General features: G+C 43.2%; 1 protein-coding gene across 5 annotated transcripts in view; it reads left to right on the top strand.

Annotated features, from left to right (window-relative positions):
* The window catches only part of NUP93 (nucleoporin 93), a 109748-nt gene that overhangs the window by 71187 nt on the left and 18043 nt on the right, over positions 1-20518 (top strand). For all 5 annotated transcript variants that reach the window (XM_082712505.1, XM_082712507.1, XM_082712508.1 and 2 more), the window contains 5 exons: positions 1041-1103; positions 6036-6164; positions 15679-15753; positions 17802-17891; positions 19424-19563. In XM_082712505.1, the coding sequence (XP_082568631.1) occupies positions 1041-1103; positions 6036-6164; positions 15679-15753; positions 17802-17891; positions 19424-19563 (497 nt within the window). The remainder of the gene's footprint in view (positions 1-1040; positions 1104-6035; positions 6165-15678; positions 15754-17801; positions 17892-19423; positions 19564-20518) is intronic.

Raw genomic sequence — 20518 nt, 5'->3', positions numbered from 1 at the left:
GTTTTATATTCCCCTAGAGAGTTCATGTTCCTGGGCATTTCCCTCTTTGATGTCACCAATAGATCTAAACCTAATTGATTATTATTTTTTTTTTTTAAATAGGCTCCATGCTGGGCATGGGGCTTGAACTTATGATCCTGAGATTGACACCTGCGCTGAGATAAGAGTCAGATGCTTAACAGACTGAGCCACCCAGACACCCCTACATCTGATTGATTCTAATAAGTGTATCGAACCTTGAGTCAAGCGCTTGATTGCATATCTCATTTAATATTCATTTTATATATAGGTGAACTAAAGTTGAGAGTTTGAGTGACTTGGCTAAATTCATGCCATCAGTAAACAGAGGCACCATGATTTGGAACTAAGTCTGTCATTGTATTACTCTGTAGTTGCATTTTGTGGGCATTTATTCTGTGCATATCAAACCAGTCTTGGTCTTCTGGTCATCCCATCTGTATTAAACAAGCAGCGAATGTCATCAGGCCTGAAATGGAGAGTGCACATGGCAAAACTCCCTCAGAAATGTGTGGTTGGTTGGTTGGTTTTGGGGAATATCCCAGTCATTGACCAACAAGTGGAAAATACCCAGACAAGTGGATGGTGCTGCTTCTGTAATGTTAGGAAGAAACTGAAGAATGAATTGAAAAAGCAACAGAGAAATATAAACTAAAGGTAGTTAGAAGAACTATGACTGTTGTGTAGTCAAAGTTGTGGCTATAATCTGGGCCATTCAGAAATACTGAAGGGCAGTCTTTGTTAGTTCATGTTTTGTATGTTTACAGGATGTGGGACTTGAGCTACTGCTTCATGGAGACTTTAGCCTCTAATTATCATCATGTGCTCTAAAAATGAAAGAAAAATTGGGAAACACCTGGAAAAACCATTTATTTTGATGTTTCTGGGTTAAGAAATTTCTGTCAGGGTGAAGGTAGGCAGGATAGCAGATATCCTAATGGCTTTTTTTCCCCTCCAGTGTACTTTTGATTATTTGAAGTTTGATTTTAACCTAAGTTGTGTCATATCTCCCCCTTACCTAGGGCTTCCTGAAGAATGAGAAGGACAATGCCCTGCTGTCTGCCATTGAGGAGTCCCGGAAGAGGGTAAGAAAGGAACCCAAATGAGGATGGACAGCATTGTGAGGGCAGCAGTGTTCTGGAAGCAGGAGCCTGTGTCTAGGCCCAGTTCTCCTACTTAGTTAATTCACCAGAGGGAGTTCTACGGGAACTGTTTTTGAGGAAGATAATCATGCTTGTAATTCTACTTATATTTAGTGACTGAAATGCATCTGAAATAGAATTGCCAATTAATTATCAAATTAATCTTATGGAAGGCCAGACAATTCTTTCGTTTCATCGTTTGGGTATATAAAACGGTATTTTGATTTCTGTTGAATCAGCAGTTCAGAAAAGCAATTATGATCATTGATAATTATCCTTAATTTTTCCTTTTTTCATACAATTTGACTTTCTCTGTTACCTTTTATATTAAAAATTTTCCCAAGCTCTTAAAAAAAAAATAAGAAGGAAACCAGGTTGGCTCTCCAAAGGATGATAAAGAAGTCAGCCAGAGCAGCCATTATATGTGGAGCAATATTTTTGCATCAGGCATTCCCTCAAGATACTCAAAGATTGTTCGTTAACATGCATTATCTCTGTTTCTGACAAGAATTAGAAGATAAAACTTTTCCAAAAGATCCCATTACGGAGTAAGATTTTCTTTTTCTTTTCTTTTTTTTTTTATTTAAGGCCACTGGAGTCCTTTGGGGAGTGGGGGAGGAAGGTTAGCAGTCTTGTGAAATTGTTTCTGAAAAATGCAGCTCTCCCCAGGAAGGAGGCTGGGGAGGGTTCACTCTGTCTGCAGTGGCTATCTTTGTAGAAGTGAATAGGGGTGAAGGGGAAACCTCTGTCCCGCTGTTTACTTTATAACTCCTATATCAAGTGAAATATATTTATGTATTACTTATGTAGTTTAAAATAATAAAATAAAAAACTGTTTGTCAGTGTGCTTTATTAAAATGTTCTGTGCTGGTGGGGGACTGTCTCAGGATGGCTGATGTGAGAGAGAGAGGGCAGCTGGAGGCTTGCCAACTCTAATTTATAAGAAGAGGTTCCAAAGGCATTAATTTAAATGATTGGTATGTTTAATTATCAGAGTAAAAAAAAAAAATCACTAAAATTTTATTAAGTACATTTTTGGCAATAGTATTTATTCCTAGAAATAGAGAAATTCACTTGATTCAGTTTTGAAAAAAAAAATTTTTTTAAGGCTTTTTTCTTCACACTTTGAGTGAGTTACTCACCAACATCGATTCTCCTGCTGTAAAGGACCAGTGAAATTAAATTAGGATTGTCGAATGCCACTGAGCCTTATTAATCCATTTACCCTGCGGAATGTGTTTCTGGAATTGGCAGTCTCTGAACACTGTACCATACTGAGACTAAATGTGCAGCCAGCCAAAACATCTAAGTGACACACCACAGTGCAAAATGTGTGCATATGTGTTTGTGAGGGAGATTTTCCGGTGTTGGGAGCTGGCCTGTGGGAGAGACCTTTCACCTGTCTGGACACTAGGACACTACCACTGAGCAAGAATTATTTTCAAACAAAAGGTGAGCGGCTTCCTGGCATTTTGGTGGTAATTTCATGTTTGAATAACTTGCCAATGTCCTGCTGAAATGCCAAGAAAACAAGCTTCAAAACCACAAATGTGTCCTATCTTTTTCCATTTGGTGCGTCCCAGCAAAAACAGAACAACATTATCAGAACATATGTAGAGTTTCTAAAAGCCAGCAACAGCTCAATAAGTGGGTGTGAAGTCAAAGCATATTTCCCTATTCCCTTTATGAAAAAGGGGTTTGAGTGTTCCCCACCTGTTTTTAATTCAGTTGCCCAGTTCTCTTCCTGCCTTCCTTTCTTCACTGTTAGCAGAGAGGTAGATGTCCACACCTAACTTGAAAGAGTCCCATGTAATTTATAATTTCTCTACTGCTTTGTCATTTTCTGTGGTTTGTCTTTCCTTCTTTTAATTTTTACACATCCACACACCCTTCCAGGTTGTCCCTTTTCTCTTCCTTTGGATCCCTCTCCTTGTCCCTGCTGTTCCTACCTTTCATCTTGCCTCAGAACTTCACTCTTCGTTGACAATGAGTAGCTCTGTTGAATCTCATTCATTAGCTCTCCTAGTTGGCATTCTTCTTTGCACCTAATCTGGTGGTTCAGTTGTGGGTCTGAAGGGAATAGGCTGGAATAGGGCAGATGGGTGGCTGATCATCTCTGATTAGCCCACAAATTAGATGTTCATTAGCTCGAATATAATTAAGATAAGCTAGGGGTTGTGTGGTCAAAGGAAGAGAATTTTAATGTTGGCCCATTTATTTTTATTTGAAGCTCCTTATCACACTAATGACGAAAGGAACCACAGTGCTGTTCATTCAGGTTGTGGGCTGTTTCTAAATGAGTAGCCTGGCACTGCTCAGATATATCTGAGGATTTGAGCCCAGAAAGCTGCCAGTTTTCAGAGTACTTCCTGTGTTCTTGAAACAACAGTTCTTGGCACATAGGTAGGCAGCCTGATTAACAGGTGTTGGTTAATTCCCACTCTTGTCAGTCTAGCCCTTAAATGACACTGGAAGTCTGAGCCCACTGTCTCATCAACAGCGTGTCTGGATAGTAAACAGTTTCCTTCAGTTACTTTTACTGTTAGGCCATTCTTTACCCAGCCAGAGGACTTACCTTAAGAAAAACTTCTGTGTCACTCTGCTGTCCTGGGTCAGTACCACAGCTTAGGCCATGCCTCCCCTCCTGTTGCACGCTCAGAAAGTGGTCTGCCAGCCTTCCCCCCACCTCCCTAGTTCTGCCCACCCTTGTCCTCGTGCCACATCACCCTTCATTTTCCCAGCTGAAGAGGTTGTTGGTCTGACCACTAAATAGGAAGAGTTGAGAAGAAATTGTGGTTCACTTGTGCACCATTTTTGGATATCTTCAAGGGAAACCACCCCTTCTCCTATGCATGATACCGCCTTTCTGTTCTGGTATACTTCTCTCTATGCAAAATGCATAGCTCTCATATTGAAGTTCACTAGTGTAATAAGAGAAAATGATCCCCCCCCCCCGGGGTATTTTTTTTCACTCCCGTCTAACTGACTGGAACACTCCATTCTGCCTGACTCCAGCGAGATGCAAACCAGGTAGAAGACTGTTTTTAAAGTTTGTGATTGTTATTTCTCTTTGTCTCTTCAAAATACATAACTAGAGAAGGGATTCGTTGATAGATGGACCAAAATCAGACTTGCAGGCGACCTTAGCCTTCTTCCCAATCATTTTTATGTGTTTGCTATCTGTCTTTTCCAGATTTTAATAAGTAACTGTCCATACTCAAACATCCCATTTGTAGGAAGAGTGTATGTGATTTTTCTGACAGTTTCCCAGGGCTCATGTATATGGATATTATCATTATAAATTATCTACGTTGCCAAAAATAAAGTAGGCATTACTAATGCTCATTCCCCTGGTGCTGCCTAATTAGATGCCAGTCTGATTGTAAATGAAATGGCTTTTTGGGAAGTGGGCTGAAGCTGTTGGGAAACCTGGTCTGCCAGTTAAAGAGTAACATGGTAAGAATAAGTATATCTATAAGTCGCTTTCATTCCTTCAAGAAAGTTTTGCTTTGTTTTGTCTTGTCTTCTTCCCTCCTTTCCTCCCTCCTTTCTTTTCTCCTTCTTTTTCCTTTTCTTTCTGAGCACCTTTGTTTTGGCAGCAACCTTTAGTATTAGCATTAGACAGGCTCGAGGTTTGCCAGACTTTCTGTGATCACTTTGGGTAGAGTGGTAGGAGACCTAATCGTAGAAGGTGCCACTTCTCTTTTACTGGTTTACTTCCTTCTATGAAAATATTACTGTCTCTTAAAAAATAAAGACATTGAGATAATCTTTTGTTTTTGTCTCTTCTTAGATGTTTACTAAAAACCACTAATTGTTATAATCCAAGGAAAAGTACTTCACTTTAAACTGTGATGTGCTAATCACTTGTAAAATGTAGCCTAATTTCAGAGGTTTAAAGATGTATTTATCTTAATGAGCACATAAAAAGCACTAATCATTAGGGGAATGTAAATAAATCAAAACCATGAGATATCAACTCACACCTATTAGGATGGCAACCCCCCAAGAAAAACCAAGAAAAACTGTGGAGAAGCTGGAGAAGCTGGAGCCTTTGTGCACTGTTGGTGGAAATGTAGAAGGGTACATCCTGTACGGCAACACTATTCAATCCATCAAAAAATTAGACACAGAATTACTACGTGATCCAGCAGTTCCACTTCTGAGTATATATACCCTGAAGAACTGAAAGCAGGAGTTAGGAGAGAAATTTGAACATCCACGTTTATAGCAACATTACTCAAACAACCAACAAGTGGAACCAACTCCAGTGTCCATGATAGATGGATGGATCAGCGAAATGTGGTACACACACAATGGAACGTTTTTCAGCCTTAAAAAGGAAGGAAATTCTGCATATACTACAACACGGACAAACCTTGAGGACATTATACTGCATGGAACAAGCCAATCCCAAAAGACAAACACTGTTTGTTTGTACTTCTATAAAGAGCCTGGAAATAGTTGAAAACAGAGAGACAGAAAGTAGAGTGGTGGTTCCTGGGGCCTGGGGGAAGGAGAGGGTGGAGAGTCTGTTTACTAGGGACAGGATTCCAGTTTTACAAGATGAAAAGAGCTGTGGAATTGTATGGCCATGGTAGCTGCCCAATAGTCTGAGTGTACTAATAGCACTGAACGGTACACTCAAAAGTGGTTTAAGAAGTAAATCTTACAAGTGTTTACCACTATTAAAACAATTTTTTTTAATGTGTTAAACTCTTAAGAATAATTTTTAAGTTGGTTGCTTTTGCTCTGCTTACAGAAAGATGATCATTGGAAGGGCTTTGAGTTTCTGTTGAACTTCGAAGGAAATAGTAACTTTGAAGTTATGTTGTTTTCCTGTATGAGTCATCTGCCTCTGTTCCTCTCTGACAGACCTTTGGCATGGCTGAGGAGTACCATCGAGAGTCCATGCTGGTCGAGTGGGAGCAAGTAAAACAGCGAATTCTCCACACTCTGCTGGCATCAGGAGAAGATGCTTTGGACTTCACTCAAGAAAGTGAGGTAAGTTGAATCCAAAAGATAAGCCACTACCAGTAAAAATGTGAGGTCGGGAATGCTTAGCTATAAACTCAACTACTGGCAGTCTTGGCACAGATGATCACCATCTCCCCATGAAGACACTTTCTTCCCCTGGCCCCCAGGATGCCCACATTTGCCAGGATTTCCTCCAGCCTGTCTGGCTGTTTCTGCTCAGCTTTTTTTGCTGAGTTTTCCTCGGGCTCCTTAACCTCGAGATGTTCGAGCATCCTCGGGCGCAATCCTTGACCTGTGTTTTCTCATTCTGCCACTGCCCGGTTGATCTCATCTGGGTTTGTAGCTTTAAATGCCATTTCGGTGCTGAAGATTCAGGTCTACCTTGCCGGCCTACACCCCAAACTCATTTGTCTAGTGTGCTTGGCTCTCCTTGGATGCGTCCTAGCCATCTCAAGCTCTCCATGTCTGTAATTGGGTCATGAGAGCAACTATACACTACCTCCTTCCCATGCCAGCCTGCCAGCCTTCTCATTTCACAGAGTTTATCATCTTTATAAAGGGCAGTTCCAGTTTTCCACTTACTTGGATCAAAAACCTCAGACTCACTTTTGTCCTCTCCTTTCCCCATCTAGTCTGTCTCACATGTTGGCAAGTCCAATTAACCTGACTCTCACTACACATCCAGACGCCACCCACTTCTTACACCTCCAGCATTAACACTCTGGTCCAAACTACCATCACCTCTCTCAGCTTATTGAACTAGCCTCTAACTGCTGGTTTTATTTACTCCATGGCTGTCTAACAAATTACTCCAAACCATAGTGGCTGCAAACAAGCATTTAGCTTAGCTGGGTATTTCTGGCTCAGGGTTTCTTAAGAGTGTGAGCTGAAGCTTTACTCATTTCAAGATTCGACTCCAGGAGGATCTACTCCTAAGCTTCCTCCATGTGGCTCTTGGCAAGCCTCAGGTTTTCTATGACCCTTGGCTGGGATATCAGGTTCTGTTGCATGGGTCTCTCTGTTGTGCTGCTTACAACATAATAACTTGCTTACCCTGGAGCAAGAATGGGATATCTGAGGGAGATCTAAAGTGCTCCCTAGATAGAAACCAGTCTTTCTATGACTTAATCATGAAAGTAGTATCTTAACCCCTCTGTTTGTTCAAAGTAAGTCACTAAATCCAGCCTATACTCCTGGGGAGAAGATTATACAAGAGCTTGAATCCGAGCAGGTGGCGATTGGCCGGGGATGGGGGCATCTTAGAGTTGCTCAGCTGCACTAGTCCTTCCTCCTTTTGCCCTGTGCAGTCTCTTCTCAGCACAACCAGAATGACTGTGTTAAAACACAGGTTAGATCAGGTCACTCCTCTGCTTAGGATTCTCCAGTGACACCTACCTTTCTTGGAGTGAAAGCCAAAGTCTTCACCATGACCTCTCTGTCCCCATGTGACCTGGTGGTGTTTTCTCTCCGAGCTCACCTCATCCCACTCTTCCCATTGCTCTCTCTGCTGCAGCCATGCTCGCTCCTTAACAGATTCCTTGAACAGAGCTGGCAGGCTTGCTCCTCTCTCAGGTCCTCCGTGCTTCCTATTGGATTCTGCTGAGAATGTTCTCCCCCCAAATAGCTGTGTGGCTACCTCCCTCACTTCCTTCAGATATTTACTCAGTGCCATCTCACTGAGGCCTTCAAGGCCTTGAGATCTGAATTCTAACCTAGCCCCTCTCTCTTCCACACTTCCTGTAGCCCTTTTTCTTGCTGTATTTTTCTTTTCAGCATTTCCTTCCACGTACCATTGTGTATGTTTCATGTCTTTATACCGCTTAGTGCCTGTTTCTCATAGTAGAAGGTAAGCTCTATGAAGGTAAGGATTTTGTCTGTCTTATTTTTACTCATCCCTGCAGTGCCTAGATGAATGCCTGGAACAGATGCTCAGGCAATACTTGCTGAACAAATCATTGGGCTCTGAAGTATTAGAGATATGTTGAAACTGATTTTAGAGAGGGTATGTTAAATAGGGTTTGTTTTAATTGCCAGTGTTTATTGATTGGTGGTAGTGTTGAGGGTTTTCTCCTCTCTAAAATCTGATTTTTTTTTTAAGATTTTATTTATGTATTTGACAGAGACAGAGAGATCACAAGTAGGCAGAGCAGCAGGCAGAGAGAGAGGGGGAAGCAGGCTCCCCACCAAGCAGAGAGCCCAATGCGGGGCTCGATCCCAGGACCCTGAGATCATGACCTGAGCTGAAGGCAGAGGCTTAACCCACTGAGCCACCCGGGTGCCCCTAAAATATGATTTTTAAAAAGGCATTATATTTATGTGATTCAAGAATTAAAGTACCCTGTCCCCCAAAAGCTGTTTCCCTCCCCGATTTGCCTCCCCCAGATGTAATCACTACTTATTATTATGTGTATTTCCAGTGTTTCTTCATATGAACACAGATATAGGAGACTGTGCATTCTTATCTTCCCCCCTCCTTCTTATACAAAAGTTAGCTTTCTCTACGCTCTGTTCTGTATCTTGCTTTTTTTACTTCATGTACCCTGGAGACCCTCACTGAGAGGGACTTTGAGGCTGCATCGCGGGATTGGCAGGAAAGAGCATCTTGCTTGATCTGTCATGTCTGCCTTTATGCCAGGGGGGAGCTATGACTTGCCATGCAGTTATGACTCTGGTGTTGAGGAGTAAACAGATCTGGGGTCACATCCTTGCTCTAGTTCTGAGCACTCACTAGTTCTGAGACCTTGTTCAAGGGACTTAACCTTGCGGACCTTCAGTATCTTTACTGGTAAAATGGGATTATTGGGAAGATTAGTGATAATGTAAACACCTGACGCATAATGGTCATCCCTTACTATTGTTATAAAAACAAGTCATTTCAGATGATTTAGAGGTGCAGATTAAAAATTACAATGTTGTAAAAATTATAGTGTAAGACATTTCAATGTTTTTTGGTAAGCATTTTTCTTGGAATTTGTTTCATGGCTAGCTAGATTCTTTTCTCACAAGAACTAGGACAACTGAGGCTCAGAGAGACACATAATAAACGGGTGAAACCCAGGACTATTGGTTTCTGTACCACTGTTCCATTGATGTCTGGATCAAATGTGAAAAGTTTGGCATTGTCATGCCTAAAGGGTAACTTCATACATCCCGTATCCACACATGTGCTCCTGATTTAAAAACCAGTTTTTTCTATTTAATTTGGCCTCCATATAAACACTAAAGACATTTGTCTTAGGAAATTACTCATTAAGGACACGGTGGCACACTTCTTAGGTTCCAAGACTAAGATCAGATCTTTGGGAAAGAAGAGCTGTATAAAACCCTTGGCCAGCCTAATGTTTCTTTCCCAATTTCTTGTGAGTCTGGACAGGTAAGTGGAACAGCTCATGGTTTTATAAACTTCATTTTTTAAAATGGTGTTAATAGGTTGTGGTCTGTATTGGGATTTGGAAGTAATTATAAGCTGCTAATGAGATGTTCTTTTTTGATTGCTCTTCTCTTAAAAATAGATTAGTCTATTTAGTAGACTTTTTCTTCCTTGACCTCGAGTCCCCTTGGAAGAGAGTTATCAATACTTTGCTCTTCTCTGTTGTGACACCTAGCAGAATGGATCGCTTTGCTGTAAAAGCTGGCAAGGGATGCAGATGGTTCTCCTTTCAGGTCCTCTAAGGAAGTACCATTTTCTGGATCTATGCTGTTTGTTGCTGTTTGCTTTGAACTTTTTTCCTGAAGTATAACATATATAAAGAGAAGTGTATACATTACAAGTATGCAGCTCAGTGAAGTATCACAAATGGAACACATTCAGATGAAGAAACAGGTTATTACCAGTACCCGGACAACCCTCCTTGTGTGCCCTTCTAGTCACTACCTCTCAACCATCACCGTCAGGGGAACCCTGGTCCTGACTTCTAACATCATAGATTAATGTGGGCTGTTTTTGAATTTCATGTAAATGAAATCCTGCAGTATGTACTCTACTTTCTGGCTTCTTTTGCTGAACATTCTGTTTACCATTGCATGTAGCTGCGGACCATTCATTCTCATGGCTGAGCAGTATCACTACAATCTGCGTATCTGTCCTTGGGTTGATGGACATTTGGATAGTTTCCAGTTCTTTGCTTTTATGAATAGTGCTATTGTGAACGTTCTTGTACGTGTCTTTTGGTGAACATGTGTTTGTATCTCTGTTGAGTACAGCTCAGAGGGAAATTGCTGGGTCAGAGGATATATGTGTGTTCATCAGTGGTAGAATCTGCCAAACAATTTTCCAAAATGGTTATATCCATGTACCCTCCCACCAGCAGTAGGTGAGAATTCCATTTGTTCCATATCCTTGCCATACCTGGTTTTTTTTTTTTTGCCCTTTTACAATTTAGCCATTTCTACAGGCTTTTCCCTTATAATCTTCAAAATAATGGAAAGGTGATGTTATTTCTACTTGGGCAGGCATTTTCCTCTACCTTATTTATAGGAGATCACAAAGTGTGAAGGCCAGAGGCTTGGGAATTCTGGGTCTGGGTGTCTTTCCTATAAATGGCCACTCTGGAAGAAGTGTCATAAGGAAAGCAGAACCTGGGTGAAGGGGCTCGCCGGGTGACGGCAGAGAGTGCACACGCTGCACATGTGAGCAGTATTTATGGTGGCTGCTAGTACTTGGTAAGCTACACGTGAAATTTATTTTAATCATTTCAATAGGGACCTGTCCCTTTTTGGGGCTTTCTCTCAATTTATAAAGAACCTTTAGGAATGAAAGGAATTTTTGTGTACAAGTAGAAGAAATAACTGAAGAAGTATGACTTGCCATCTAAACCATTCTTCTCCAGGCACTCTGTTGTCAAGAGTAAGGTTGTTGGCACCCAGTGTCATTACTTAGGAAGGAGGCTTTTGATCATTTTGAACTGACCTTACATTTGAAGGAAAATGTTCACATTTGGATAATTTAATATAAAGAAAAGCTGACACTTTTTTTTTTTTAAAGATTGGTTTATTTTAGAGAGAGCAAGAGTGTGTCAACAGGGTTTGTGGGGGGGCAGAAGGAGAGTCTTAAGCAGACTCCATCCTGAGCCCAGAACCCCATGTGGGCTTGATCTCATGATCCTGAGATCACGACCTGAGCCAAAATCATGAGTCAGAGGCTTAACAAACTGTACCACCCAGGCACCCTTTGAGACTTTTTTTAAAAGCAAAAATGAACTAGGATATGGTGAGTTCCTAAAACATTTACCTCCAGGCCTCCTGAGAAGAGCAACAAAATGTCAATGATACCTGTTTCTAACAAGTTTTCAGAAAGGAAATAATGCTTCTATAGCACAAATTCAGTTTGGGAAATTGCTTTCCTTAGGATATGATTGAAGAAAGAGGTGTAATTTTTAAAGGAAGAGAGGAATTGAAAATTTGTTAATAACTTTTCAAGTTGTGGTCTGAATAAAAACCATGTGCTTTGAAGCAAGAAAGACTTCTGGAACCCCTGTGCCATCCTTGCTTGTGGTTAGTGGAAGGAACACTCCCAGTGCTGTGCTGCTCGCATGATAGCACACGGGGTTTGAACAGTGTTGGGAAACCTTGATATATCTTAGCCAACTTTTAAAACAGTATTTAAAAGTCAGTTTTTATCTGATGCCTGCATTGGTATTAGATGTAGTCAGTAGATGGGTTTTTTCCCCCCAAAGATTTATATATTTATTAGAGAGAGAGAGCATGAGGGGAAGCAGACTCCCTGCTTAGCAGAGAGCCCAATGCTGGGCTCTGTTCGGGAGATCATGACCTACACTGAAACCAAAAATTAGACACTTAACCGACCTGGATATTCTTTACACAAAAGTGGTTGGTAAACAAAACTTAATGATTCCCTGCTGCCATCTTCCAGCCACTTCCTACTTGATCTGGAATGCTCTCTTACTGTTTTGGAGTTGCTGTCTACTCTGAGAAGACTCTTCTCATGTCTGTGCTCCCTGCTGTTTTCTTCACTTACTGTATCTCCGGGCTCCTGGGTGAGCCCCTTGCTGCCCTCTGTGGCCTTGCCCTCCCATCTTCCCTGCCTTTCTGGTCTCTGATTCCCTGCTCCGGTTGTTCCTATCATGGTGCCATCAGGCCCCAGTGCCAAGAGACCCAAGTGTCCAAGGGGTTTGGAATGTTACTCCCACGCGACATACTGGCAGCTACTCTCCCAGCTTTCTAAGCAGCTGCTGGGCTTGAAATTCCAGTGAATGTTTGCTGGTTCCTGGGCTCAGGAATGTGCGTGTACACATCCTGTGGCTGGGATAATTGACTTTCTGTGCTGTGTGATGGAGACGTGGCCAAGGGCAAATGAAGGAAAGGTAACTTTGAAAACAAGAACATTAGGCAAAATTAATTTAAATGGAAATTTGAAGGCTGAAAACCAACTACTTTTTAAATGGATAATTTTTAAAGTTAGGTTTTAGTACTGGAACATATTTCTCAAGGCTGTTTATGTATATGTTGCGAAACAACTATGTCCTTGCAGAAGTGTTTTAGTGTTGTGTTCCCCTTTTTATCCTCCTAGTCAATTAGGCTACTGAAGTTAATAGATTTAGTGCTCTGTTTTTTAAAAAGACTTTGGGATCATCAACTTTCATATGGTTGGTTCTGTTCCAGAAGGGTGGCTGTCTGGCTAATAGAACAGTCCTCGACTCTGTGTTACTGGGAACACTCAGAATTAGTACAGAAGGAGAGGATGAGCTGCTGGAGGGTTCTGTTCATTCAAGGAATATGTGTTTATTTTAGAAAAATGAGATGAGAATTTTCAGCCAGCACAAAGTAAAATATTTTAGGTTAGTTTCTATAGTGTCCACATCGGTCCAGTAGGGTTTATTCCTGTGTTTATGTTTTTGTTTAAAAGATGGCAATAGTGTTTTGGGGCCAGCTTTTGGCCCTGTGCTGAGTTCTTTCTACTTATTCCTCACAACCGTGCTGTGAGGTAAGTACTGTTTTTCTCCTTGCTTCATCTTGGTCACAAACCCGAGGTGGTTACCATTACCGCTCCTGTCTTGCAGCTAAAGAAACCAAGGCTCCAACGAAGCACTGTGTGTGAGCAAGATCACGTGGTAGTGAGTAGTGGAGCCAGGGTTGCTACCCACGGCCCTCTTGGTCTTTGATGGCTGTCCTTGGAAAGTTGCCCTGGGGCGCTCTGACTGACCCGGAGGAGCCAGACTGTGCTCTGACCATGGCTGCCTCGCCTCCTGTTGGAGTGACCGTGTCAAGCTGCTTTTTGCTTTAGTGTCTTCATCTGTAAAGTTGACATAGTAAAAGTGCATTATAAGGGTTGTGGGAATTCAGACAGTGCTTGGTGCACAGTAGTACTCGGTAACTGTAGCCGTCATTGTCACCTGGTGCTTCTCACTAATTCTGTATTTCGGACAGGAATGCTTTCTGCTGTGAGTAACAGAAGACCAGTTTTGGCGGCTTGAATAAGGGTTTCTTTTTTCTCGCCTAACAAGAAGTCTGTGGGTGTGGAGAGAGTGTGGGCCTTCATTCAGTTGTTGTGTGCGGCTGTTGGGCCCAGCGCCTGGCTGTCTGTGCATGCCACCCTCCGTGGCACCTCACGTGCTTTAGCTCACAGGATGGCTGCCGCAGCTCTGTGTGTCCTGTCACACTGGGGAGTGCCGAGGGGGCCTGAAAGGCCATTCCACGCTCTTCATTTTCCCTTCATCAGGAAGAGCAGAAGCTGTCCACAAAATGTACGGCAGACTTGTACTTCATCTCATAGGCCACAACTAGGGCTCACTGCCGATCCCACCTGCAGCAGAAGCCGGGGAAGGGTATATTCAATAGTGTGTAGAGGTAAACTTCCAGAAAGTTGACAGTCTAGCTGATACTCCTTGGGATAGCTTGACATCTGCCATGGTGGGAATCTGTACATCACGGAAACCAGCAGACACTCACTACACCTCAGGCCCCTTCCCCAAGCCGGTGGTAAAACATTGACCAACACACCATTAGGTGTCTTAAACCCCATACGCTGGACGGAAAGGTGGAAGGGAGTGGAGGTAAGAGGTGGGGATTTGAAATGATCATTGGGTCAGTCAATAGCAGCATCTGCCAAGGTCAGTAAACTGTTTCAGGCTTTTAATAGCAGTGACTGCTGAAAATCAGAGCCAAGGAGGACTGTCCAAGGTTGTCTGGAACATCTGCTTCATTCGACTGAGGAGAAGCTGAGGCTCCAAGAGAATGCGCTCTGCTCCAGAGCCCCAAATCAGGGAGTAAAGTGGCCCTCCCGGAACCCAGGTGTCCTGCCAGCTCAGCACCCACTCTTCAGAACTTCACCCTTCTGCCTCCTCCCCCTCTCCTCTGCACCCTACTCCCAGCACTTGCCCACACAAATGCTCCTTTTGCCAGCTTTGCTAGTGCCAAGAAGTTTTCCTGCTGTCTTCTGTTGGTTTCCCAGAAAACCTGCTTGCTTTAAACTCCTTTTTTTGGTTTCGTTTTGTTTTAGAGAATACAGCATTGAATTTTCTTTCAATGGAAGAAACATAAAAGAATTTGCTATAGTATAGTATAAACTAATGTAGAAATTTAAGAATATACCTAATAGGATATACCTAGTTTTGACCCATTCTTGTTCACAGTAGGAAACGAGGCTTAACTCAAGATTAACTTTAGTCTTTCTTTAAAAAAAAGTCTAATAAAATTTTCCATATGTTTGTGTCTAACTCTCCCCATAGATGGGAAGCTCTTTGGGGCCAGGCTCCATGGGCAGCCCTGTTGTCATCCCTGTGGGGATGTACTTGCTCACAGCTCTGCATGTGGCGGGCGCTTAGCAAATGTTTGCTGAATGAATCAATGACTGCCCAACTTAGACCAGCTTTGTGTCTTCAGATATATAAAGTTAATCAGCAGCTGTTCTCTTAGGGTGGATTTTGGATTAGAAATGTCTGAATTGGGGTGCCTGGGTGGCTGAGTGGGTTGAGGCTCTTGCCTTCGGCTCAGGTCATGATCTCAGGGTCCTGGGATCGAGTCCCGCGTCAGGCTCTCTGCTCGGCGGGGAGCCTGCTTCCTCCTCTCTCTCTCTCTGCCTGCCTCTCTGCCTACTTGTGATCTCTGTCTGTCAAATAAATAAATAAAATCTTAAAAAAAAAAAAAAGAAATGTCTGAATTGTAACCCTTTACACTTTAGTCTCTCAGCTATCTGATATGACTGATGGAAACAGGAGGCCCACAGATAATAATGGCTTCATTGGTGTGAAGACATGGAGGGAGAGGATGGGGTGGAAATGGGGCTTGAAACTGATTCGATTGTTGGAAAGATGTGAATTTCCAGGAGCAGTCACTGAGATATCCTTACGGCCTGTCTAGCCTCCCATTTTTTTTTCAGTTGGGTCTCATGTCTGCTCTCTTCTTGTGTATTCATGGGATGAGAGTTTTGTCCTATTGAAACCTCCTAATTCCTCATTTTGAAGAAGTCTTAGTATGAAAGAGACTTCTCATAGCTTTGTTAAAGACAAGTGTAAGATTTTTTTTTCTTTACATGATTAAATGATGTTCTTAATCACAACGCTGCATGTTTATTTACCTACAGCCAAGTTACATCAGTGATGTGGGACCCCCTGGTCGAAGTTCTCTGGATAGCATTGAGATGGCCTACGCCCGGCAGGTGAGCATGCTCTCAGAGATCAGACCCAGGAAAGTTTTATGTGAGCACTCTGGGGAGTAAAAGAGAACCAAGACTTTATGTGAAAGTCAGACCTTGAAAACAAATTGGGTTTTCCTTCAGAGGATGGTTAATATTTTACTACCTGGGTCACTGGAGAATTCCATCAAATTGGGTAACAAAATGCCTCACATTTGACTTAGGGAAATGGAAATCTGCCCTTTACACTGACCAACGCATCACATTTTGCATTTGGCAGTAGCCCATGTACAGTAAAGCCTCAGGTAATTGCACTGCTTAGCGAATGGAGCTCTCTATTAACTGAGTTACCTGGTAGGCTGATGGTATTATGAGAAATCTTTCTTCACCCCTTGTTGATAGAAATTTTCTAAATGCTTTTCTGCTTTGGTAAGCATGGTGCACTTACCATTCGCAGATATGGTCCTGGAGAAGCTCATGTATTTTGGGGGTTGTGGTTCTGGTTGTATATCATGGTTATGCAGTAGCATAGAGATGGACTGAGATGCTTAGTGGTAAGCATAGGGGCTGTTGGACTGAAACTGCCCTGAGGAGACAGGACAAACCTGGAATTGACTTTTTGAGTAAAACCGTGCTGGCTGCCTGTGTGTTTCATTATCATTTGCTGTTCTTCTGCACAAAATAGTGTCAAGATTAAAGGGAAAACAGATTTAGATTTCTCTCTTTCTCCCTGCTGCATCTCCATCTTTTTTTTTTTTTTTTAAGGTTTTATTTATTTATTCATGAGAGACAGAGAGAGAGAGAGAGGCAGAGGGAGAAGCAGGTTGAAGGAGCCCGATTTGGGACTTGATCCCAGGAGCCTGGGATCATGACCTGAGCTGAAGGCAGACACTTAACCGACTGGCCCACCCAGGCGCCCATCCATCCTTTAAATTTCACCTTTGTTATGTGGATGACTCCTCCCATTGCGACAGCCACCATCAGAGCTCAGGTCTAATGAAATAATAAGCTTGTGAGTAGAGAAACTGTCTCTTCTGTATCTTTGAAATTAAGACTCCATGAAACTAACATTTTCTAGATTTAGGATACCATGTCATATATCTCTTTATAGGGTTGTCCCCTTCAGTGGAGAGAGAATCTTTGTGTTGAACAAAGTACTTTGCAAAGGGAAGGCTCCTGATAAATGCACATTGAGTAAATAACCACCACGTTGTAGTTTAAAAACCATTTTATTTCATCATTGTAATGCTCCTGGAGGCTACGTGATACCATCCCCCCAGATAAAGTAGAGGGAAATAAGGTTCAGTGGGGTCCTGATTTGTCTAATCTCACTACCTTGTTCAGTGCTTGGTAGGACAGGGACTTCAGATGCAAAGAGTATAGAACCTACAAGTTTTTACCATCACTATTGTAGTTTTTTTAAAATAAAAATCAAAGTAAGAGTGGTTTTCCCATACCTTAAACATCACGTAGTTACTTTTTCTTAAAGAAAATGTTCCTAAGGAGCAGGGATTCTTTCCTGGAGAAAATTGGTACCCCGGACATGCAGCAGCTGCTCTTCTAACCCGCGTGGAGGGCTGCAGCCTGACACTACTCTCTCAGTCCACCAGCCCTGGCTTGGGGCCTTTCAGTCCTTTTGCCAGAAGGATTACCAGACTCTGCCTCAGGTTCTTTGGCAGCAGCAGTGGAAGTCTTCCCAATATCTCATCTTCCCCTTTGGCCCTAACTTGCTGGGGCAGAGGGTCTGGTGGGCAGAGAGGCCCGGCATTGCCTGTGGTCCTCTTCTACCAAGACCACCCTCCTTCCACTCTTCAGCTCTTAGGAAGGCCAGGGTAGCAGCTCTGTTTGTTGTGTTGGTGCTGCCGCATGAATTTCAAAGGCATATCTGGGAAGCTGGCCAGAGGCCTAGCCCTCCAGGCAGAATGGATGGCTCAGCCATACTGAGGAAGGAAAGGTTGGCTGAAGCTTCTCGTGATCTTTGTGCAGAAACCGGCTTCAGAACTGCCTCAAGGGGTTTTAAAAAGGAGAGGAGAAAATAGAAATTGTGCCATTTATTTTGCCTTTTATTTCAGATTTATATCTATAACGAGAAGATTGTAAATGGACACCTGCAGCCTAACCTGGTGGAACTCTGTGCTTCGGTGGCGGAGCTGGATGATAAGGTAGTGCCCGGAGCTAACCCAGGGAGAAATGCTGCTGTCATCTGTTCAGATGGGATTAGCAGCTCGCTGATGGTGCAGAGCTGTGCTCAAGAGATGCCCTGCTCCGTGGAATAAAATGTTAACTGTCCTTCAGAGTTTTATTTTAAATAACTTTGGGTGGATTTTGATGATGATGCCACGTACATGTATTTTTAATGCATCTTTAGAAGGCCCAGCCGGGATCAATTAATGGTCACAGGAGGTCTCCCTGAGCTGTATTGCTTTGAAGTCCAGTCAGGACTCAACTGTTCCCTCACCAGTTTTCCTCCTCAAACTACCAGACCGTTCTGCATGAGCCGAACTGTAAAGGTGATGTGGTTTTCACATCAGGGAGCCCCTTCAACGTTACTCAGGCGTGGTCTTTAGGTGCGTGCTTATAGGCCGCTGCTTCCCTTCTGCCCTGACTCCCCATCTTTATTGCTTATTCCTGTCCCCCAGTTCTTATCTGTGGCCAATTTTCTCCCCCTAGGGGGAAGAAAGTGGATGGATGGGTGGATGGGTAGGTGGCCAGGAGGAATGGGAAAAAGAGGGAAGGATAAAATGGAAGCAAATACTCATACACAGATGGGGAGCAGGAGAAAGATTATGGTCCTTAAAGATGCCTCTGATTTTTTTTTTTTTTTTTAGACAGTAAAATATAAAGCAGTGCAACTAAATCCAAAGAAAAAAGTTAAGAATCCATCTACCATCTCCACCTAGAAAGAGTCACATTTGGGTGGATTTTCTACAGTTTTAGTTTCTGTGGGAGACAGAACAGGATTTTCTCTCCTCCTTTGGAAAAAGTGTACACCTGCTTTTCTCCAGTCAGTGCTGTCTTCCAGGATTCTTAACTTTAGAATATTGCAGAGCATTTAGGGAATCCATTTTTAAGGAGAGATTTACAGCCAGGAGGATTCTGGGGAGAGGGAGTCCCATCTGTGTGGTGATAACATGGAGAGAATGGCGTTCCTGTCCTGGGAGGTTGGCACGGAGGCGTCTCTTGAAGGGAGTGGGTGGGAAGGAGGATGGGAGGCTGAGACACAAAGGTGGGGTCAGACCAGTGGCCCCTGGAGAGTCTCTGGGAGACAAAATCTGTATTATTTAGGTTAAACTCTGTATTTTAAGCCTTAAGAAACTCAAACAACCTTGTAAGGACTGAAATGCAGCTACTTCAGTTGATACTTCTAGGGCTTTGGACAGTCATACATGTATTCACCCTCTGTGAGGGATGACCCCCTGGAATTCAGTGTTGCTTTTACTGTTGTGCGGTCTTCATCCTATAGATGGTTATGGTGGACCTGGCACAGTCAGTGCTCTGAAAGCTGGCTGGGGACAGGGGCGTGCGGCAGGGCTGAGGTGTGTCTTGCGTGCGAGCTTGAGCCTGTGGGCCTCAGATAGAAACTGGTAACCTCTCCCTTGCCCTGCCTTCTCTACCTCTGAGCTCAGAGCCGTGAAGAGCCAGGCTGCTTCTCCGGCCCTGCAGCATTGTCATGTGCAGTCTCTTTAACGTGCAGAACATCTCTGACCTGTGGACCATGGTGAAACAAATGACAGATGTGTTGTTGGTGCCGGCGAGTGATGCCCTGAAGAGCCGCAACAGCGTGGAGGTGCGCATGGAGTTTGTGAAGCACGCCTTGGCATACCTCGAGCAGAGGTAAGGTGGCAGTGGGCGCGGTTGGCTTCACAGTCCCCACAAGTCAGCGCATTCTCAGGCCTTCCGCAGTCTCGGGCTGAGGGCTCCATAGCGAGAGCCAGTCCTGCTTTCAGAAGCACTGCTTTGCCAGCGCTGGGTCTGTAGTAGTATAAAATCATGGCCAGTGGGAGTGCTGTTAGACTTTTCATTTTCTCTTTCTCTGCTCTCTGGCCCTCAGTATGGAGACATCAGGATTATTAGGCCACAGCCTTAGGTCAGGATCCTATTCCCTAATGTTTTCTCTGAGCATTTTAAGTTTTACACCTGGCAGTATTACCACCTTCACGCCTTAGGAACAGTCCATGAACCTTTATTTTCCTTCTGGCTCTATTCCGTTAATCCCTATGCTTCTGGATCCTTCCCAGTTGCTAATGCCTGTGATTTGTGCCTGGGTCACTTTGCCACCTCTTCACTCACTGGAATTGGTCACCGAGGGGGTTGTGCCTGTGCTCTTGTACTCTAACTATTGTCCCCTTCACTGGTAGGGCCCGTGCCACTCCTTCCTCCCTGCAGACACTCCTTCCAGCTCTGAATTTGCCGGCAGGGGTTGTCATGAGTGTGCAACAGACCCTCTTTATTTCAGAGGCGGGCTGCTGGGCCCCTCTCTGCTCATTGGAAAAGAGAAAGCAGGGTTGAATACACTTGCTATATGGCGGCTCTTTCCAGTGAGCCTGTGTAGCTGCCAGTGCCCTTTAGCAATAAAGTAATCCTTGTTAGAAAGTCCCAGATTTCCTTGTCAATGAGCTGAGTTAGTTCAGAATTGGTACCACAGAGAATAGGTTTTTATACCGAATGCTGTAGTAATTATACAGTTGCTACCTGAGATGAACACCATCAGACATAAACTCACTAGCTTCCATTCCCTTGTTAAGAAAAATCCAGACCTCCAGATGTTTTTGTTTTGTTTTGGTTTTAT

Source organism: Mustela nivalis (assembly GCF_964662115.1).
Source record: "Mustela nivalis genome assembly, chromosome: 18".
Lineage (NCBI taxonomy): Eukaryota > Metazoa > Chordata > Mammalia > Carnivora > Mustelidae > Mustela > Mustela nivalis.
Note: the sequence above shows the minus strand (reverse complement) of the source record. Positions and strands in the feature narration are given on the sequence as shown.